The sequence below is a fragment of the Canis lupus genome, chromosome 7 (genome assembly GCF_003254725.2).
Source record: "Canis lupus dingo isolate Sandy chromosome 7, ASM325472v2, whole genome shotgun sequence".
NCBI classification, from domain to species: Eukaryota; Metazoa; Chordata; class Mammalia; order Carnivora; family Canidae; genus Canis; species Canis lupus.
In genome coordinates, this window is record NC_064249.1 from 66,853,003 (window position 1) to 66,876,913 (window position 23,911).

The window sequence follows — 23,911 nt, forward strand, 5'->3', positions numbered from 1 at the left end:
TCCCCTCATCCTCCCTGAACAGCCAAACATCTTCAAAGAACTGGCTACATTCACCGTTTCCAATTCACCCTTCAATCTGCCACGATCTGTGGCTTTCTGGTTCACCAATTCACTGACCATGTTTTTGCCAAGATCACCAACGACTTATTTGTTGTTAGATCCAGTGAACGCCTTCTCCACCCCCCAAACCCTGCTTGGCCCCATGAACACTTTCTTTTAGAAGTCCTCATCCTACTTGATATGCTTGGCTTCCATGAGGTATATTTTTCTAGTTTTCTCCAATCTCATTGGCTATTCTTCAATCTTCTTCCTCTCCCCTACTACCCCACCCCTTAAACTTAATTGGTTTTTCTTCAGGATTCAGTATGATGTTTTCTTCTCTTTCCACTCTATATTTTACCTTGAATTATCACATACAAGCTGATAACTATACTACGTACCAAATCTATACTCTCATCCTAGATTGTGTTCCTAATCTCCACATCTATATACTTAAAAAAGCTACTACGCATCTCTATTTGAATATTCAACTAACACTTGATCAGATTTCATGTTCAAGGGAAAACACACCAATTTTCCCCACAAAGCTGCTCTTCTCCATTGTTGGCTAATTCAGTAAGAGGCTCCAGCATCGATTTGCCTAGGCATCTCTACAAAGACTGCTTGGAAAAAGCAGAACTATAAACCACAGGAGCAAATCTCTAGTTGGGAGAGTATTCGAGAAGAAACAGAAACCAAGACTCTGCACCCATAAGAGACTGGCCTGTTTGAAGACCTTAAGTAGTTCAAGCAGTCGGGAGTGAGGACAAACAAGCCTCTTGGCTTGAGGAAATGAACTGAAGAGGCTAGGTGCTATGTACAACTCTTCATCTACCTCAGGCTTTAATTAAGTCTTCCGCATTTACTTATGTTGGAAGATATCTTTGATGGGAACAATGGACTGAAAATAGGAGTTAATAAGACATAGAATCGGAGGTGGGAAGGGACCAGTGTAATCATTCAAGCTAACATTATACTTATGAAAACTAGGACTTCTGCAAGACCACACAGCTAGTTAGTGACAGAGCTGAGACTAAAACTGACACACTCAACTGTACTTTCTTCCACAATGTACATTTTCTAGTTCTACTTTTCTTTGGTTATTTAAAAAATTACACCATTTACATCATTCAATGGATCAAGTATTTCTCTGTTGTCTTTGTTTCTAGAACAAAGGGCCTTTTATCATCCTTAGCTTTTTTTTTTTTTTTTTTCACATCTCAGCTCAGGCGTCAGCACTCCTGATTATTATTCTAAACCTATAAAGGATCATGCTAGTCTTAGTTATCTTTATGTTCCTGTCAATAAATTGTACATGTAAATAATAGTCCTCGTACAATTAAACTGAAGTACGGGATCTTCCATTTCCGTCACTTTATAGAAAATACTTCAAAAACCTGTACTAGAAAACATATTAAGAGCATTCTCATTAAAATATTACTAATCTGTCATCATTAACACATTAGCTGTATCAAATTTTCAAATTATGAAAAATTTAAAATTTCAAAAAGGTACAGTTAAGTTGTATAATTCATGTCCCCTATCCAGTTCTATATTAAATCCTAACATTTTTATTTGTTCCACATTTGTTAAATAGTTATTATCGAAACTAGTGAAGCATCCTCTGTAACCTCCCTCTTTGCTCCCCCTCTTTCCCTCTACTATGGTAAATGCTACCATGTATTTGGTGTTTTATGGTTCTAATGCACATTTTACACTATTGCTACATAAATAGGTATCTATAAATAACATATTGAGGTATTTTGCAAGTTTTCAAACTCTATGCATATTATTCTGCAATAAGCTATTTTCACAGGACATTATGTTCGAAATTTATACAACTTAATACATGTATCACTAGTTCAGGGGTTAGAAAATTTCTGTTAAGGGTAATCAGTAACTTATTTTAGGCTTTGTGGATGATACAATCAGTCTCCATTCCAACTACTACCTGCTGCTGTGGCAATGCAACAGCAGCCACAGACAACATGTGGATGAATATATAGCAGGGAATATATAGCAGCTCCAATAAAACTCATTTATAAAAATAGGTGATAAGCCTGATTTGCTGACCTCTGCTCCAGTTAACTCACTTTTTAAAGAGTGCTTTGTAGAACTGTACTATGTAAATTTACCACTCAGTCTCCTGCTTATGAACATTTAGGTTGTTTCCAAACTTACACTTACAAACACATAATTTACAATGAATCTTCTTATGTATTTCCTTGTGCATGTGTATGATTCTCTAGGGGCCACATCTAGGAACAAAAGTTTTAAGTTTGCTAATTATAAAACTGGTCTGCAAAGTGGTTATATCAATTAATACTTCAACTAGCAGTATTTGAAAGTGTCCTTTCCCACACCTTTGCCAATACCATTTATTGTCAGGCTTTACTGTTTTTGTCAATTTGGGAAGTGTGAAACAATTATCTCATCATTTTAATTTCTTTGGCTACTAGAGATGGTTAGCTTTTTTATAAGCTTATCAGCTATTTAGATTTCTATATCTGTAAGCCACTTGCATTTACCATCTTTCCAGTTTTCCACTAGTTTGTCTATCAACAGAATGTTCAGAATATTAATCATTATGCAGATGATGAATATCTTCTAGTTTGTGGCCATCTTTTTACTTTGTCTACAGTGTCTTTTACTATTCAGTACTTTTACTTCTTTATATTAAACGTATCGGTCATTTCCCTCATGACCGGTGCTTTTTTGTGATTCAAGAAATCTTTTCTTACTCTGAGTGTACATATTTTATGCTTTTAAGTGTTTCAAAGTTTTGCTTTTCTTATTTAGACTTTTAATTAACCTAGAATTGACCTTTGTGCATGTAACAAGGTCTAAACAGGATTTTATTTTTCCATATGGATGAGCTGTCCAAGCAACATTTATTAAGAATAATCCATCTTTTCCTTGCTAATTTGTAAATGTAACTTCTCCCGTATATCAAACTTTCCAGTTTGTGCTTTCCATTGTTCAGTTTTTTCCCCTTTATACCTGTACTAATAATTACTTCACTGTTTTAATTATTAGAGCTTTACAGGTTTTAATACCTAATAGAGCAATTGTTTCCAACTTCTTCCAATTTTTCTTACTTCCTCTTGGCTTTTTTCAGAAGAACTGTAATATCAACTTTAAAAGTTTCCTCAAAAAACATATTTGGATTTGATTCAAAATACACTAAATTTATGTGGGGAAATGACATTGGGTTTTCCTATCCAAGTGTAGTCCTACCCCTCCATCTTTGTAATTTTCTACACAAAGATTACTCTTAGGCATTAGTTTTCATTGCTAGTTCAACTTATATTTTGTAATTGGTTACTTACAGGAACGCCACTTATGTTTCTCTCGTAACCTTGCTGAAGCCTCCTTAATCCTACTAATAGTTTGCTGGTTCTCCTGGATTTTCTCTGTAGCCAATTATATTGCCTTCAAATAGGGACAGTTCAGTCTTTTCTCTTAGTAATTATAACTCATTTCTTTTTTCTTACTGAAATAACTAGGTCGTCCACTACTATGTTGAACAGAAGTCTAGTTAGTAGACATCCATGCCTTGTTTTTGAATATACTAGAAATAATTCTAAAAGTTTGATCATTATGTATGATACTTGCCACAGGGCTTTTTATTAATCCCCTTAGTTAGGATAATCCCCTTTAACTTCTGATTTTTGTACTGAATATTAGATTTTACTGAAGAATTTTCTTGGCATCTGAGATGATTATACAGTTTAAAAATATTTAAACCTTTAAACCTTAAGGCTGTTAATTTGGTATTACATTAAGCTTTCTGATAAACATACATTCCTAGGATAAATCCTATTTAGTCTCTACTTCAAAAAAATAACTACTTTTGATTCGTGAGTTAAAAAAATTTTTTTCACCCTTACTTGTGAGATTGATATACTTTTTTCCCCTGTTCTGTCCTTTTGGGATTTTATCTAAAAGTTTTATCAATCTCATATTAAGCAATTGGTTGCTTTTGTCACCTAAACTCTGAAAATTTTCACTTAAAATAAGAATCATCTATTCCTGGAATTGCTGATAAAAAATCTGAACCTGATGTCATTTGAAAGGTGTCATTTTGACTACAATTTCTCTAACAGTTACTTGTTTATTCAAGTTTTCTATTTCTTTGTTTGAGTCTATTTTCTATTTTCTTTGAGTCTATTTGGTGACTACATTTTTCTACAGATTTACTGTTTCATTAGATTTAAAAAGGTACTGGCAGAAGTTGTTTAGAATACATTCTCTTACATATTTTCAGTATTTCTGTATTTTCAGTTATGCCCATTTTTATTATTTATTCATCTTACTAATATGTTTACTGGCACCTTTTCACGTTTTTCCTTGGTCAGGCCTGCTCTATAAAATTTTTATGGGGATGCCTGGTGGCTTAGTGGTTGAGGGTCTGTCTGCCGTTGGCTCAGGGTGTGATCCTGGGGTCCAGGGATTGAGTCCTGCGTTGGGCTCCCTGCGAGGAGCCTGCTTCTCCCTCTGCCTATGTCTCTGCCTCTCTGTTTCACATGAATGAATAAATAAATAAAATCTTTAAAAAATAAAAGGATCTCAGTGTTCCTCCTAAGTTACAGGATAAAGAAAAGTACGTCCATGGCAAAGCAGGAGATGTTACCTGTCAGTCTTTTTGCTATAGTTAAGAAGGTTACTTAAAGGTATGGTCATAAATTGAAAGATTTTCAAACCTGTACTAATATTTTTAAGGAGATTTAGTGGACTTTAATATCCCTCATAAATACCAAAAATTTACATTTTAAATTTCTTTCCTTTAATACATCTAATTAATATAAAACACAAATTTATTTTAGCAAATATAAGACTTCCTTTCAAAAGCCTAAATTAACTAGAACTTCCTAAACAATACAGATTATGTTGTTACCCCTACAAAGATTTAGGATTACTTAGGAAAGACTTAGGAAACATGGTGAACAACTAAGTTGTGATTAAATAGCCAATATCTATTTATTGATTTTCATAAACCTCAGACAATACTGCAAATTATGTGACTCTACTGAACACTCCTATGCTATCCAGTTAAGTTTCAAAAATCTGTATTTTTCTTAACAAACTTCCAAAGAAATTTAGATCCAGATATGGAAAGAAATAAAAAGTACCTAACTTCTATATAATTCCTACATGTTTTTAAGTCTCTTTGATTATATATAAACATATTTATCCTTCAGAATACTCAAGATGATGAAACCAATATGTACTTTAAAACATACTTGATAAAATTATTTTAAAGACTAGAGTTTTAAAATTTTAGTATTGTAATTAAACATACTGTTTGATATATTAAAACATGTATATTAAAGTATATTTAAAACTTAAAAACACTTAGAAGAGGGGACCTGATTAACTGAGAAAGACAAAATTAAGTCCCTGGGTATTTGGTCCATTCTCAAGGGTAATAAAATTTCCTTGCCTTCCATACATTCTATCTGGTGGTAGTAATCACTGCCCTCATCAAAGCACATTTTCTTTTCTTTTTTTAAATTTATTCATGAGAGAGAGAGAGTGAGAGTGAGAGTATGTGTGTGTGTGTGAGAGAGAGAGAGAGAGAGAGAGAGAGAGGCAGAGACACAGGCAGAGGGAGAAGCAGGCTCCATGCAGGGAGCCCGATGTGGGAGTAGATCCTGGGTCTCCAGGATCACACCCTGGGCTGAAGGCGGCGCTAAACTGCTGAGCCACCTGGGCTGCCCGCACATTTTCTTTTCAAAGAACTCTACATTTATGAATATACTGACTACTTTTTGCTTTTGTGTAAATCATGATATGTAAAATGAGTTGAGAGCTGTCATTTCCGGAGGAGCTAACATTTTAATGTTAGTACTAATAATTATTAATTTCTATTAATAACTAATAGAAATGATTACTAGTTTCTATTACTCTAGCTAATGACATAGCAAGGTTGGGCCATTTCTCATTCCATCTTTGCTCTTATCAATTAACCAGTCTCCTCTGCCAACTCTTTTAGACTTTGTCCTTCTTCAGAATCAGGCTCCAAATCCATGGCCTATGTTATACTGGTAGGGTACCCTTTGTACCCTATCTCTACCCCTTCCCAGATGGCTGCTTGGCAGCACCAAAGAACAGACTTTTTTATCTTGCTTGCATAACCACAGCTTGACTCACACACAGAGGGGATTCTAAAAATAATAAAGAGTGAAGAGTATGCTATAAATTTTCCAATATGCTCAATGATATTTAAACAGCTACCCTACTTGTCAGACCTGCAAAGTACAAAAGTGTCACAATAAAGAGCACAGCTCATGCCTCTAACTTTGAGGACAACTTCAGATAGATTGTATTAATATAAAAAAGTTAATCATATAAAAAGGTTTCAGTAACTGCATTTATCTTTTCAGATGGTTGGGTGCATCCCCACATGCTAAAACTGACACAATGTCAGCAAAACACTCGAACTGCAAAGTTTGTAAAGCCCTAAAGATTCATCAGTGCTTTCACTGCCCACGGCAGAGATAGGCAAGCATCCAAATAAAATTCTGGAAAATAAAGTAACCCAAAAGTTTGTACATAATTCAACTGAAGTGTCTAGATACATTGTCTTATAGCTTATACCATAGTGAGGTCTCCCTACTCATGAAATCTTAATGGTAAGCCAATTACGTTTCCATTTACTTTCCATTCCTAAGTGGCCACCCAAGGCCCAACACTGATGTTCCTTTTGTTTGGTTATTTCAAAGCCCAAATCAAGTCTGTCAAACCATTCTAATCACAACTGTGAAAAGCCCTACCAGATGACTCAGATGGGCGGTATCAAGACAGAAGCCTCAATGACTGATTTTACATCAAGGTTCATTAGTGGAAGACATCACTCCAATTCTGCTGAAGAGTTGCTGAGTTCTTATATGATTTTTAAAATGTAACACTTTCTTCCATCTTGGAACTATAGGAAAATGTCAGCCTCGCCCAGTTAACACCTTTTGCTATTAACTTTTTTTTCCTCAAAGGTACAGGGACCAACAATCTAGTTTCTATTTAAATTTCAGACCATGATAATGACCTACAAGAATTTCATGGTCAAGTACTGGAATTTGCTGGAGGGCTGGCTCTATCTCTGGCCTGCAGACAAAGAAAACTCAAGCCATATTCCAGAGCTGTCTAAAAACTTCCCAGACCTGTTGAAAAGGGGGTTCACATGAAACAACTAATGAGACAAAATTATAGGATACAGATTAGCCTGCTTGTTCCTAACTATGAGTCATAAAGGAATAGGCCTATCTTTGCCTTCACTGCATATTCAATCTTGGATACTTCTCAAATGGATACAGTTAGTACAATTTAAGGCAGAACAACTTTCTGCCAAGAACTTTTTTTTTTTTTTTTAATGTCCAAAAGTCTTCATCTGAGTTCTTCACACAATGCAGAGACTGGGCAGGTTGTTAATTTTCTTTTCTCCATGAACAAGAATGGCCTTAATGACCACACTAGGATTAATAGTGTGAGACTGTGGGCAACCACCCTGGTAACTGCTGGCTGCCACGTATTCCAACTGATCTTTTCCATTTGGACACTGAGTCTCAAATGTACAGGGAAGAGGAGTTAGTATTGTGAAGAACTGGGCAATCCCGGTATCTATACTGAGTTACTGGTAATACTTTTTATGAGAACTCAAAGATACCAGAATACATTCCTTTAACTATCATGTTAATATCATGGTACTTAAATATTTTAAAATGTTGGTTCTGCTTTTACATGCTACATAGTGGTGAAGAAGGAATCTCTACAATACCAGTGCCTTTCACAGGGGTATGATAAATTGGGACAATTAGAGGTGAAATCTTCCCTTAAAATTTCTGAGTGTGAGCCTGGACTAATATTAAGGAACAGGTAGTTCTACACTGAAAAAAAAAAAAAAAAAAAAAAAAAAAAGGAAACAAAAAATCCAAAAGCCCTCAGCACTGTATTTAGTGACTGCTATTCCTGGATTATTTTACTCTGCTAACAAGAAAACTGTATTGTTAGAACTTAGTGTTTGCAATCATACCCGAGCAGCATAAAAAAAGTGGCCCTTGAAAATTATAATACCACTTTGTTTCTATAGGAAATATCTCTCTTTGAGAAAGAAGTATGATAATTCACAAAAACACCTATTTTATTTGTAGAATCGTGCCTACCTGTGGTTACCATGTAACTGGACTGTCTATAACTACAAAGGTTGTAACATCCTTTCCATACACTGTATTCTGATTCTCCCTCTCTAAGGAAAACTAGGATCACATTCATGTAAGCAAAACAAAATGCTTCTGGGCAGTAACATTTCCATCAGATGTGTGAATATATCAAATGGATTTAAAATATTGTATAAAGTACTACAGAGATGTGAAAGGCTTCTTTCAGTGGAACAGTAGAACTTATAAAATAAAATGGTACATACTTTTAATGCTATAGGTAATGTACTACACATATTTTCACTTGGATATTGAGTAGTAAACATTGGAAATACACTGTAAAAATGTGAAGAATGTACACGAAGGGTTCTTATTCAGATCTAAATTTAAGATAAAATTGCTACGTAAGAGGCAATAGAGAACTGATGATACAAAACATTACATGCTTCACATTCTCTTTGTTACAATTTTCTGTACCTTTTTTTCCCCATATTTTAAAGTATGAAGCTTCTCAAAGTTGCTTTTACCCCTCATGGTATTAAGTTATGGAATTCCAGAGCTTAACCCTGGAAAGCTCATGCTCTCCTAACTGCTGATGAGAGAAAGTTCACAAAGAATCAATAAGGAAGCTACTCAGAGAGCCAGTTCTGGGAAAGTGGTGAATGGAGACCAGTACAAAAGCACAGATTTTACACTCCATGGAAATTTCTCTGAAAGTGTGTATTTTTGTTGTTTTATTATTAAAATATCCTTGGAAATCAGCTGGGTTTATAAAATAGTTTATATTCCTTCCTGTGCCCCTTTTAGCTCTCTGCTGTTTAAGAGCTACAAGTTGTTTTCTTTTGGTGGTACCCTTTTAATATATATAATAAAGTCTAAAGTTATTTGGTATTTCCTCCTCCAGAAGATTTTAAGGATTGATGAATATGCTTAAATTACTCATTAAACATGTTTTCCTCCCCATGTTACTATTGTCATCTAGTTTAAATTCCACATTAAGGGGGATCCCTGGGTGGCTCAGCGGTTTGGCGTCTGCCTTCAGCCCAGGGCATGATCCTGGGGACCTGGCAGAGAGTCCGACATCAGGCTCCCTGCATGGAGCCTGCTTCTCCCTCTACCTGTGTCTCTGCCTTTCTCTCTCTGTCTCTCGTAAATAAATAAATATTTGAAAAAAAAATTCCACATTAGGAATTTTTTAAAATGAGTTTTTGTTTTTTAATCAATAAATTTATCATTTGTCAATTTTTGTGGTCACCACTACTTTCTATGTTCCATTCTTTCTTACAGGTTCAACTCCCTTCCTCCTGGAGAAAGCTTTAGTAGTTTTTCAAAAAGAGGGTCTTACAGTGGTATATTTTCCTGGTTAATGAAAATGTGTATTTTGTCCACAGTCTTGAATATATTTAGCTGGGTATGAAATTCTAGACTGATAGCCACTCCCCCCCTTAGTACTATAATACTATAATATTTCACTACTGTCTTCTGTCCATTCTAGTATATTTGTCTTTTTTTTTTCCCCCTTTGGTGGCTTTTAAGGTTTTCTCTTTAACCCTAGAGTTACAGCATGATGTACTGAAGTATGGATTTGACTTCTTTATCCTGCTGGCAGTTGTAGCATATTTTTAATCTGAGAACTTGGTATAACCTTCAGTTCTTTTCAATATAGTTTTCCCACCATTCCTTCCATTTATTTTGTTCTTTAAAAATCCTATTGGGTATTTGCTGGAATTTTTCCATTGACCAAGCATTGCTCTTAACTGCTCCTTTAGGTTAACAAACAAACAAACAAACAACCCTGTTTCTGGGTGAACCTCTCATCATTACCTTCCAGTCATAGTTCTCATTTCATCTACATCCAATCTATAGTTTAATTCTGTATATTCCAATTTGGTTTCGATGACTACATTTTTCATTTCTAAGTCTCTCAATTAGTAGTCATATTCAACCATTCTATTTCATTTCTGCCTTTTCAGTTTCACAATTTTTTATTCATTCTCAATGGATGTTATATCATCAATTATCTTTTTATCTAAAACATGTATTTTAAAGTCTTGGTCAAGCTGTGTGTCTGGAATAAATACATATATATCCCAATAGTTGATTTGGTTGGAGATCTTTCCTAGTATTGAATTTCTTTATGAATTTTGGAATTGCAGTGTATCAGAGTTTTGAATGGGAGGCTTTTGCTTTGGGATGTTTGTTTACTTCTTCTTTCTCTCTGTGTATATCCTTTCTTGTCTAGTAGTTTTGCATTTGCTTCTACCAGGGCCCCTGGAGTCAAGTCTGGAAAAAGTCTTATGATGAATATCTGGAGCAACTCTTTCATTAGTATACTGTGGATATCATATATCCAGTCCAGAATAAGCGGAAACAAAGCTTGACATGAAGCTGTGTCTTTGTTATACCTAGACCCACAGCTTCCTATAAATCCATAGCCCTGGGCAGAAAATTGGTAACATTTTTTCTTAGCTTCTTTTCACAGTGGGTAAAGTTCCACCCTAGTTCCTGGCTTCAAGCAGTGAATCTGGCTGGTCCCCTGGTCCCACATGAAACACATCTGGTGTCTATCACTTGTAGCCAAACTCTTGGGTGCCACCGCCTTCTTGGGATGAGTCCAGCAGGCCTAAGACTTCAGTATCACTCACTACTTGGCATTTCTGGTCCATTAAGATATTTTTCTTGTTTCTGGAAGCCCAGCTTTGTCTTTCTCCTTTTATATTTACCTGTCAGTTCTATGTGTTTGGAGCAAAGGGAGTAAGTCAAAACATACACTTAATGTGCCATCTTGACTGGAAAATTTGCATAATCCTTTAACATTGTATTTGAGCAAAATTTAATGATTAAGCTGTATAAGTAAAATTATCAGGGAATATTTAAACCCCTTATTAGTACCCAAATCACAAACTAATTATAAAATATCATTTTCATAAATGTAAATTAAATCCTAACTTGAGGTTCAAAACACATGCACCTGAAAACAATTACACTGCAAAATAAGCCTATAACACAGACAATGCAGAACAACTTCTTTCAGGTCTGAAATCAAATTAGTCTTACTTGTGCAAGGAAGACACAGACTCTCAAACTAATACTTACCAGCTTTAACCAAAACTAAAGAAATATTTCTGTGAAACTTAACTTAAAAAGAATATCAGCTAAACAGAAAAACAGACAACTACTTATTATGCTTAGTAAAAAAAAAAAAAGAAAAATGTATACCTTTTCACTTGTTAAAAATTTTGCAAAATATACATGTTCTCCTCCTGTTTTTAATTCTTCCATTTTTTTCCTTGAGGCTTGAGTATCATCTAATTTATAACTTTTAAAAACAGCTAGAACTTCTTCAGAATACTGCAAAGTAAAAATACCAATTAGTTTTATTTGGCATTGTTGCCCAGTAATTTTTTTAGTGCTTTTTTATATCAAAATATTTAGAATTTACTCATAGTTAACCATGTATGCACATTGTAAAGCACATAAAACAAGAAAAACTATGATGGCAAAATGGGATTAAAACTATTTGGTATGAGAGTTCATGGTATTGTCAAGGCAGGAATAAACTTTCTACTCCTGAGGAAATGTAATTTCTTATGCAGTTTGTGTAAGGGACCAACAAAGAATGTAATGCTTTGAGAGTATCCAGAAATTTACCAGTGAAATGAGATGTTTAACCAGCTATTAAATGCTGAAGCATTTCTTGTGCTAAATGCTGTGACCAAATAAAACAATGACATCAAATCCTACCCAGCTGGGGAACAATTCTAGATGATTTCTTATTCACCACTTAATCTGAACACATACCATGCTACTTTTAAGAGCTACCTATTTGCTTTTGATTTTGACTATAATCAAAAAGGACAACTGGTATTTAAGCAGCCAAGAAAAAGAAATATAGGGAATTCTTATAAAACAAAGACTAGCCATTTTTTTTTCTGATAGTAGGTATATTAGGCTTGTTAACCTTTTTTTTTTTCAATATTTTATTTTTAAGTAATCTCTATACCTAAAGTGTGGATCAAATTTAAAACCCTGACATCAAGTGTAGCATGTTCTCCTGACTGAGCCTGCAAGGCACCTCTAGGCTTGTTAATCTTAAAAATAAAACTACCAAGGGCACCAGGTTGGTGCAGTTGGTCAAGTGTCTGATTCTTGGTTTTTTAGAAAGGTCCATCTCTTCCAGTTGGCTCTGCAAATGGCAACTAGTGCTGAATGTGAAAGTTCTCCCTGCTGGCTTTCGATTCCATTTTAAAAGAAGCTTCCTTCTATTAATATTCACAGGCTATCTGGCTCATATGGTCTCTGTCACACTACTCAAATATGCCATTACAGTACACAAATATCTACAAGTATGAGCATGGCTGTGTCCCAAGATAACTAACTCTATCTACGAAAACAGGCAGAAGGCTGGATTTGGCCCATGGCTATAGTTTGCAATCCTTATTATTTCAAGTATCAAGCGGACACTTGAAATAATTTTGTGCAAAGTGAAGACAACATATTTGACAAAAATTCATCAATTCATGTTGACAATACTATATAAAAACAAACAAAAAACCCAAGGCTGTAATTATGAACTTTTAAATCCCTAAATCATACTACTTCACAAAATCTGTGGTTTATAACATTAGGAAATAGGCATAAACATGTAAGAGTTAAAATTATATAATAACAAGCATACTGGATAAGAGTCAAGCTTTACTTCTGCCATTAACTGTAAAAATATTGGGTTTTGGGTACCAGGTGGTCAGCAACTCACCTTAAGAAAAGTTTTCCATGAAATCTTCTCATAGCATTGCACAGGGTTCCTGAAGTAATCCTGAAGTGACCAGAATTTTCGATACAGGTTGTAGTCAATTGGAATGGAGCTAATAAAATAAATGTTATATTAAATAAATCACTTAAGTTCTTTTAGAAATATCTAAGTGCTCCTAACTTTTCTTAGTTCATATATCCCTTTAAGAAGCTAATGATAGCTACAACTCCTTTCTCCAGAAAAGTGCACATTCATACTTATATAAACTTTTATAAACAATTTCAGGGGATTCATAGACCCTAAAAGAACCACTTTATCTAGAATCCCTGGATTCTGGCCCAGTACATGATTGTTTAGAATTAAAGACCATGTTTCCCAACCTCTCTTGTGGTTAGGTGTGGCCCCATTGGTTAAATTCTGGCTACTTGGGAATAGAAGTAATATGTTCAAATCTGGGCCATGTTTTCCATTTTTCCTTTATCCCGTTTTGCTGGCCATAATACACATATGATGATGAGCCACATGGACTATAGGAAAAAAAGCAAATACCAAGAGATAGTGGGACAAGTTAGGAGGAACATAGGTCCCTAGACAATCTCCCTGAAAAGTGATACTCTATCAGCTGTAAACTGCCTGTCTCCAGACTTTTCCTCAAGAAAGAAATCAACTTCCACATTGTTTAAGCTAGTGTCACCTTTAACCTATGCTAAAGGCCATGGCATGAGACAGATATGTAAAGTACACATCAACTCAGTATTACAAAAATAAGCCTTTTCTTTAGTATCTTTATTACAGTATTCCTAATTCAACTTGCACTTTCACTGTTACAAATCTGCATTATCAATACACATTCTTTAAATTTTTAAATTTACCAAAATTACACTATGTTTTGAATTTAAAAGTTAAACATTTCAGACTTTACCTAAGAGATTTTTGTTTTTAGCAAAATTTTATATATCATTCAAAACACCCATTATGTAAAAAAAAAAAAATGCTTGTGGTATTGACTATTTCATATCCTCAAAAATTCACTAAAATTTTCAACATCACCTATGTAAAATTAATTTTATTTCTAAACACAATTGTGTACTACTTTCTAATCTTCCTAAATAAACCTTAATAAACTGAATCTATGGATTACAGTTAGCATTTTCTCTAAGCCTCATAGCCATACAAGTGTTCCAAGGAAGACTGTAATTTCATGTGGCAAACAGGAAGGGGGTTGGGGTTTAGTGAGCCAAACAGCACTATGATGTTAAGAGTCTTGCCTTCTCTAGTCTAGTCAATAATAGGAAGTTAAGTTAATCTTCCACTCTTCATCTTTGAGATGGATATATTTAAAATTACTTTTTTAATGACTAGGGAGTATCAGGGGCCATATTATAATGCATTTTAAAGGATTATAGAAAAGTAAAAGGAGTATGATTTTTATCATGTACTTTTTAATTTTTAAGGTTTTGGGGTGAGAGGGTAATGTTAAAAACCTGAAAAATGCCATGCATACTACATACATACATACATACATACATACGTGTGTGTGTGTGTGTGTGTGTGTAGTGCAAAAATCAGTTTTCTACAAAAATGTCTGAAAAGCCATTAGTGAAGAATGCCAAAGGAAAAGTAGTTTAGTATAACATGTGGAAGCACATGTGATAAAGATTCTCACCATATGACTCTAATTCATATGGTTAAGATTACAAAGTACAAGTTCGTATCATAAAATACCTATTTAAATAATTTTATTAAATTTATATTAATTGGTATATAGATTTAAAAAACCCACATACACCTACATACATAGTAACAGATTACTTATATTAGATTCACACTTCTGACAACTGTAACTGCCTGGAACAAAGCTTTGAACTTGGCAATAACTGAAAAAGTCCTTGGTCTGCAAGAAAACAGCAGTTTAACAAAGTGCATGCACTTCATTTTACAAAAGAGGATTGAAATTATACTTAGGTACTTACCTAAATTACAACCACTTTGAATTATGTATAAAGGTAAATAACTATTTTTACCTTGAGATAAAAGAATGCTAACTTTGCTAGAACTACTAATATTTGAAACATGTGGATCTTGTTTCAAAACAGTAATGAAGAATACTGACAACTTTTAATTGACCAAAATCCAGCTCCTGCCAAAAGTTTTATCAAGAATCAGCAGTAGTCAAAAAAATCTAAGGGGCATGTTAACTTTCATTCTTTCTACACTCTTTCCTAGTAAAAACTCTGAAAACAGGAAAACAGTAATCTGAACATCAACTGACATCAACTATTTTCTATAACTGAAGCAATTTCATTGACTTATAACGAGATTATAAATCTGGGTTTGGGGCAGCCCAGGTGGCTCAGCAGTTTAGCGCTGCCTTCAGCCCAGGGTGTGATCCTGGAGACCCAAGATCAAGTCCCACGTCAGGCTTCCTGCATGGAGCCTGTTTCTCCCACTGCCTGTGTCTCTGCCTCTCATGAATAAATAAATAAAATCTTAAAAAAATAAATAAATAAAAATAAAATAAAATCTTAAAAAAAAAAATCTGGGTTTTATACAGATCAAGTTAAAAAAAGTCACACACACACACAAAACCCATAAAAGGAACATTTTCCAAAATGTGCAAGTAAATTGGAAAAAAGAAAAAGCCACATGTAAAATAATTAATACCCATGAAATAACATGGTATTTGTGTAGTTCCATACGCTTAATAAAGAATGTTTTTGAGGGGCGCCTGGGTGGCTCAGTTGGTTGGGCATCTGTCTTCAGCTCAGGTCATGATCCTGGGGTCATGGGATCGAGTCCCATGTGGGGCTCCCTGCTTTTAGCAAGTAGTCTGCTTCTCCCTCTCCTCCCTACTCATTCTCTCTGTCTCTCTTTCTCTATTTCTGCCTCTCTCAAATAAATAAAAATTAAAAAAAAAGAAATGTTTTTGAAACCAAACTGCTTTTGAAGATTTTCTAGTTTTATATGTACAGTTACACACACACACACACACACACACACTGTTACTCAGTTACCACATATGAGAATATAATAAACAACTCTTGAAACATAGTACAAGAAAAGTTTGCCTCTTACTAATGGGATACGGTCTAATCAGAATGAGAACTATGTAACCATTATATGTTCCTTTATTGTCTCACTTGCCAGAAAGCTCACATCTTAATTTACTGTTTGATACTAATAACAAGCTTACTCTAAGTTGTTAATTATCATCGCCTACTTATTAAACCTTCTGATCTCTTTTTTAGTTGGCCTAGTATTTATCTTAGGTGCCTCACAGGAGAAATTTTATAGTAGTATTAATAAATGACTACTAGAAAACCTTTTAATTGAGGCACTAAAATTTTAAAAATATCTTCTCCTTTGAAAGTTCCAATCCACGCTGTCCCTCCATGGCTTTTTCTTCATGTCTCAATGTCCTGAAAATCATTTACACTCAATGTCACCACATCCTCACCCTCCTTTCATGTTTTGATCCACTGCAATTTGCCCTCTAACTTCAACATTCCACAAATACATCTGGATTCTGTATTTATCTACACAAAGCATATGTAACTACTTGTTGTATACGAAAACCGTAACATATTAAGGTGAGAGTTACTGTCTAAAAACAGAATGTTGGGATGCCTGGGTGGCTCGGCAGTTGAGCATCTGCCTTTTGCTCTGGGTGTGATCCCGGAGACCCGGAAACGAGTCCCGAATTGGGCTCCTTGCAGGGAGCCTACTTCTCCCTCTGCCTTTGTCTCTGACTCTCTCTCTCTCTCTCTCTGTGTGTCTTTCATGAATAAATATATAAATCTTTAAAATATATATATATTAAAAAAAATAAAAACAATGTTTTCGGGGTGCCTGGGTGGCTCAGTCTGTTGGGTGTCTACCTTCGGCCTGGGTCATGATCACAGGGTCCTGGAATGGAGCCCTGAGTCGAGCTCCCTGCTCAGTGGGGAATCTGCTTCTCCTTCTGCCTCTGTCCCCCGCTCATGCTCGCTAATAAATAAATAAAATCTTAAAAAAAAAAAAGAAAAGAAAAGTTTTTAACTATTTTAACCAAGGTGTTCTGCAACTTGACATTTTTTTAAAATGTTGAGCTGGTGATTTTATAGAACATTAAATTGGAATTTTTTTTAATCCAGAATTTTTTACTGGTGTATTTGACCCAAATCTGAAATGGGCTTCATACTATAGATACATGGGTAATGTGTTCTTTGTAAATGACAGTGCCTAAAACAATCTGGTGATACAATTAGTTACAAAGTAATTTCCCAATCTCTTCCTTTATTTAAAAAATAGTGAAGAGGATTTAAAAGGTAAAACCTGCAGTTTTAAGATAAGTCACTGGAATGTTAAGTATAGCATAGGGAATGCAGTCAACAACACAACATTATAATAGGTTGACAGATGGCAGCTAGACTTATCCTGGTGATCACGTCCTACTGTGTAAAAACATGAATCATTATGTTGTATACCTGAAACTAAAGTATTATTGTATATCAACCACATTTCAATTAAAAAAAGGACAAAATAAAATAAAATGATTGTGACAGACTAAGAGTACTGAATCCTGTTTACCTGATTTTTCTGCAACTGGGACTAGCTAATAGTCAATGGGGCCGATTTATCTATACAGGTTTAGGCAGAGTCTAACTACACAAAACTGCATTGGGCAGTTTGTCTTTGGGGGCTCTTTTTACATTTCAGGTGACCTGTTATGTTGAAGCCTACTGCCTTGATCCTTTACGTTGCTCAGGTCAGACCCCAAAAGTATACTCTATCCACAATGTACATGAACAAATGGGTCTCTAAAAAACCACAACCCAAACACAGAACTATAGCTAGTAATAATAGCTAACAAATAAACTGTTCTAATGAGCGCTTTCCATAGATCACTGTATATAACATCAACAACTAAAGAAACAATAACTACTGTGTATCTTAACAGACCATATCCAAGCACCATCTCATTTAATAATCTCAATGAGCAGGTAGGTGCCATTACTACATTATATTTCTTTTCTTTTTTTTTTTTTAAGATTTTATTTATTCATGAGAGACAGAGAGAGAGAGAGAGAGAGAGAGAGAGAGAGGGAGGGAGAAGCAGGCTCCATGCAGGAAGCCCGACGTGGGACTTGATCATCCCAGGTCCCCAGGATCAGGCCCTGGGCTGAAGGTGGCGCTAAACCTCTGAGCTACCCGGGCTGCCCCTCATTACTACATTTTAAAGACACTACAACTGAGTTGCAGGGAAGTCAGGTAATTGCTTTAGGTTACATGGCTAGAATTGGAATTCAGCCTGGAGCCACACTACTCTCGATGCTTCTTTGGAGATAATGTGTTTGAATCTGAAACCTGGGATGCCAGGTATACAGCTCTCTGTGCAGATATTAGAAACTCTTCTTGATCCTCCAGAAATTCAATGGCAACTGATAATTTTTGTCACCTCAGACACCTGGAAGTGAATATTTTCCTTCATATCTCCCTTTTTCTCTTCCTCATTGCTCCTAATGAGCATTAGGAAGAAATTATTTGGAAAGAAAGCACAGAGTTAGCAGATGAGATAGGAAACAAAAGATGGGTATGCGAAGGGAAGAAGAGGGAAAGGAGGTTACTTATTCCTCTTACTTCATTAAAAAGTCAGCCCATTATCCACAAACACTAGGTCCACAAAGTTAATAGAAGGAAAAAGGGGAGGAGTCCCTAGGTTGCCTATGGTTGGGTTTTCAAATGTTAGGAATATGCATAAAGTAGACCATGTAAATAATGAATTGTCTGTATGTAATTCAGAAACCAACTGATAGAGCCTAGTAGTGATTTAGGATTTATAATTATAATATACATAAAAAATCAAATAAAAGAAATCTATAAGCATGATTTCCTTCTTCCTTGTGTATATCTTGACACTTGTACTTGATAAGTCATTAAGGTTTAACTTTGTACATCATAAAATCTGAACTTCTAAAACTCACCAAGTTGTTGGAGCTTCATCATCTCCCATTTCACCTTCTTCAACATCCATTCCTTCTTCTCTATCCTCAGTGTGCTAAATTTAAAAAAATGTACAATGTGTCACAAAGCAGTTGTCAGGCAGAAGACAAATGCTGGAATAACATCATTCACACACTGCTAGACAAATGCTGTTAGAGAAATCTAGTCACGCTTCTGTAAAAAAACTAGTTATTCTTTAAGGCAACAGCAATTCTATGTGACAAAGATCTAAGAACCCAAGAGCAGTAGGACAATGACATAAGATAGTCATGAAGATATAGTTAAAAAGTTTTAAGTCAGTATTTCTCCAAACATGGTCTGTAGATTCTCTATGGGAATAAATACAATGACCTTTCAGAGAACTGATTAAGGACTCTAAGAATTGTAGTAAAGAACTCAAAGTATACGTAAGTAGTTTTGTCCCAACTTTAATTTGATCATAGAAATCCTCCCCCAACCCAACAGAGAACTCTTATTTTTGGGAAACACTTTATGATATGCTGTCTAGTTCTATAGTGAGAAATTCAAAATAACAAGTTTACATGAAATAGTCCAAGAAGTACCAAAAGATATGTAACAGTGAGAGGCAAGATTTTTAAAAATCTTAAGTCAACACCACTTCCAAATTGATAATAATTACATTTTAAGGAACAAATTATATAAGACATAATTTACAGTGAGATGTTAGCTATATCTAATTAATAATTTTTTTTTAATTTTTATTTATTTATGATAGTCACAGAGACAGAGAGAGAGAGAGAGAGAGAGAGAGAGGCAGAGACACAGGCAGAGGGAGAAGCAGGCTCCATGCACCGGGAGCCCGATGTGGGATTCGATCTGGGGTCTCCAGGATCGCGCCCTGGGCCAAAGGCAGGCGCCAAACCGCTGCGCCACCCAGGGATCCCTAATTAATAATTTTTTAAACTTGATAACTTGTTCCTAAATGAATAGGTGTTGAATGTCCAGAAATTTGTCTTCTGAATATATCATAAATTATCTTTAAAATAGAGTTGATTATACCTGATGTCCCTTTAAAAATGAGTGGGCAAATATGGATTATTTAACAAATGGTTCTGAGATAACTAGCTCACTATTTGGAAAAAATAAAATTATAACTTAACTTACTCCATACTCCACATTCATGCTGGATTAGATTAAAAAAAAAATTACTCATAAAAGCATCAAAAGAAAACAAAAGGGCTTATATAATCTTCTGGAGTGGAAGCCTTTAGCATGACATAAGGCTGGAAACAATTAAAACACCAACATACATTAATATTATACCCAAATTTTAAAATTCTATACAGCAAAAGCACAATAAATAAAGTTATAAGAAAGCTATATGAGAAAAAAAAATCAACAAAATGGTAGGCAGTGATTTAATATCATCCCATATGAGCTTCTACACATCAGTAAGAAAAAGATATTTCAAAAGTAAAATGGGCAAATGGCATGAATAGGTAATTCTCTTCTTCATTACTTCTAATTTGCACAGAAAAAAAAAATAAATTCCAATAAACATAAAGTCCCTCAACTTCACTAATAACCAAGGGAATGTAAGTTAAAACAAAGATCTACTTTTTCAAGTATATATCAATTAAGCAAAGATTTTTTAAAATTGGTAATTCCCAAGGTTGGTATGAGGCCGTGGGAAAATGTGCAGGCATTCTCCAAGTGCCACTGGTGATGGTATAAATGAGTATGACCTTTTTGAGAAGTAAATGGTCAATAGCTATCAAAATCTGATATATGCATACATTTTGACACAATTTCATTCACTGTAATTTATCCCAAGGAAATACCTGCATAATTTAGAAATGGTATCTACAATACCATTCATTATATATAATGTTGTTAACCATTTTTCACAATTAGAAATTATCCAAATGCCCACTGACAAGATTATGATATATATATATATGTACATATATACTTGGAAGACTTATCAGGAACCTTTAGACACAAATCTAATGTACTGATGCAGAAACGCATCCATTTTATACTCTTAAAAGAATAAAGTGAATTCCAGAACAATATGTATTGTATGACCTCAATTTTGGAATAAAACTACACACATATTAAGTCTTGTAAAGACAGGCAATGCTAAGAGTGCTTATCTTTGGGGGCCTTGGATTATAGGGTAGCTGTACTTCCTATTATTTTTTTGTACTTTCTATTTTAAATATTTCTATTTTGTTTGCATTTTTTATACAGACTACACATTATTTCTATAAATTAGAAATAAAGGTTTAAAAATTTTTGGTGACTTAGAAGACCCATTCACAGGAGTTATCTTAGTAATAAACTTATAAATATGTTTGTTAGATTTCTTAGCCTCACCTTCTGACCCAAGGTGCTTTCCTGCTCATTGGTATTGAAAACAGTGACATTTTCCAGATTAAATTGACTCTGCAAGTTAAGACCTATTAAAAAGAAGCAGAAAGAAAAGATTTTCAAAGCAAACCCACCAAACAACTGAAGAATACAACTTTGCTGTCATATAACCAAAACAAAGAAAATGATAAATCCAAAATTAAAAGATCAAGTCAGAAATAACACCACACTTGATTTTCAAATCCTTTCTAAAATTCATTTCTTTAAGGTGCCTTCAGAGTACTCAGAATTCTACACAATACATTATAACAAATACAGTTGTCCTTGTTATTAATAGTTTAGAACAATTTTACAGAGTGAAATTCAAAGTAATTTATAATTTCCCTGAAGCACAAATAAAAATTGTATTAATCAAAAAGTAAGAGTGTTAACAATATATACAGTAAATATACCTTAGTTAATGAGAGTCAGGTTTCTCACTGTCAAAGACAGAACTTATAAATGAACATCAATACTGGTACTGGTTTAAACTCCTAGGTTTCACAATGATCTCATGTTTTTTGTTGTTGGTTGTTTAAAAATACATACACAGGCAGACACAGAAGTAAATATATATATACACACACACACACACACACACACACACACATACATGGGTTTGTAATACATACATATCTTTCCTAGCTCTGTCCACAAAAAACCCAGAAGCAGTGATACTCCAGTAGTAATTAGCAGATCTAGGACCCAGATCTTGGCTTCTATATACTATTCTTAAATAAAAGGAATCAGGCTCTTTGGAGAAGTGGGTGATTCCAGGGGTGGGGTAGGGAAAACACAAGATGAGCCGAGACTATCTTCTCATACCAGGAAAACATGAAAGAGCTCCCAATGGGCAAAACTAGAACAATCTGAGTGAGAAACTAAATATTATGGGATTGTAACCCACAGAATAAAATATCTACATTCACACTAAAACAGGTTACTGAATTAATAATAAGGGATAGGAGACAACTCTTCCTTATGAAGAATCCCAAGTAATACATGAAGAAGGCATAAGAGAAATCGAAAATCACCACTAGGACAACCTAAAAATCATTGCTGCAGGCAATATTCATTCACTGGTGAATACTAAAATTAGTGGGCAAAAGTCTAAGGAGAAGAAGAGTATTTGCAGAGTCTCCAAGTATTTGCCTTCAAGAATAACAAAGGTAAAAACAGTAACTTAGCAACAGAAAAATATGGTGATCAAGGATAACATCACCAGTAATAAGACATATCAACAACATGTTGAAATGATGCACCAAGAAGGGCATATCACCTCTGTAGTCTTCTTCCCCCAAATCTATAACCTCAGTTTAATTACGAAAAAAATTAGACAAACTTATACTGAAGGACATTCTACAAAATACCTGACCAGTATTCTTCAAAAGTGTCTAAGTCATGAAAAAAGCAAAGACTGAGACTAGGGAGAGTAAAGCAATGTGGCAAGTGACTGCAATGTGGGATCCTGGACTGAATCCTTGAACAGAAAAAAGAAAAACAGTGATGACACTGGTAAAATACAAATAAAGTCTTCAGTTAACAGTGCTGTACCACCAATGTTTTGGTAACTGTTTTGGTGCACTGTGGTCATGTAAGAAGCTAACATTAGGTGAGGGGTTATTCAGGTACTCTATTACCTCCTCAATTCTTCTTTAAGTCTAAAGTTATTTCAGAACAAAAAGCTAAAGTTAAAAAAAAAACACTATCAAATCATTAAGCTAGTGAATGAATCTGGTTGCTCATTTAGCAGTGACTGCTTAAAATATTTGTCTATTCTCTATTACTCAATATAGCACATGTAATTCTCATTACATCAAAAATTTCAGGCATACTTCACATGCTAAATTACACACAGAACTGGATTTTTGCAGGTCTTGGGATATACCCTAGTGAATGTCAAGTGCCTACAAATGTTTAAAAAAGATACTATAAGAAAATACCCCAAAATGCCAACCTGGCTTATGTTAGTGTGCTACGATTAATTATAAACAGCTTTTCCTCTTCATTTTCCAAATTTTCTGAAATAGGTTATTTTTATAATTTAGAAATTACATTTTAAAACACCACTTATTAAAGGATATGTAATGTTTAAAGCTACCTTAAACAACATATTATTATTCTTTCAACCAGTCAATAAGAAAAAAATGGATTCTTTATGTCTTGCCACTTTAGTAATGCTGTACATTGAAAAAAAGCGCTAAAGCATTCTTTAAAAAATGAGGAGTTCTATAAATAAAGGGGATGAAGAGTACACTTATCTTGATGAGCACTGAGTAACAAGAGAATTCCTGAATCATTATACACTTAAAACTAACAGAACATTATATGTTAATTATGCCTCAATTAAAAAAAATAGAATGGGGGGGGAGCTATAAATAGCACCATGTCAATACTTTTGAAATTTTAGATAATATTCACAAATTCCTAGGGGAAAAAAAGTTACCAAAACTGTCTCAAGAAAAAAGGAAAAGTCTGAATAATTGCAAATCTGTTTCATAAACCAAACCATAGCCATAATACTTTGTTAAGGATAACTGCTTCAATCGTAAACTCTACCAAACATTCAAGAAGGAAATAAAACACAATTACTCCAATTCTTCTAGAAAAG

The 23,911-nt window shown here is 34.5% G+C and overlaps 1 protein-coding gene across 1 annotated transcript in view; it reads right to left on the reverse strand.

Annotated features, from left to right (window-relative positions):
- The window catches only part of THOC1 (THO complex 1), a 54,486-nt gene that overhangs the window by 16,899 nt on the left and 13,676 nt on the right, over positions 1–23,911 (reverse strand). Inside the window, exons 8-11 of the mRNA XM_025429361.3 lie at positions 21,268–21,350; positions 18,909–18,982; positions 12,949–13,057; positions 11,412–11,543 (exon numbers count right to left, since the gene is read on the reverse strand). Coding sequence (XP_025285146.1) covers positions 11,412–11,543; positions 12,949–13,057; positions 18,909–18,982; positions 21,268–21,350 — 398 coding nt within the window. The remainder of the gene's footprint in view (positions 1–11,411; positions 11,544–12,948; positions 13,058–18,908; positions 18,983–21,267; positions 21,351–23,911) is intronic.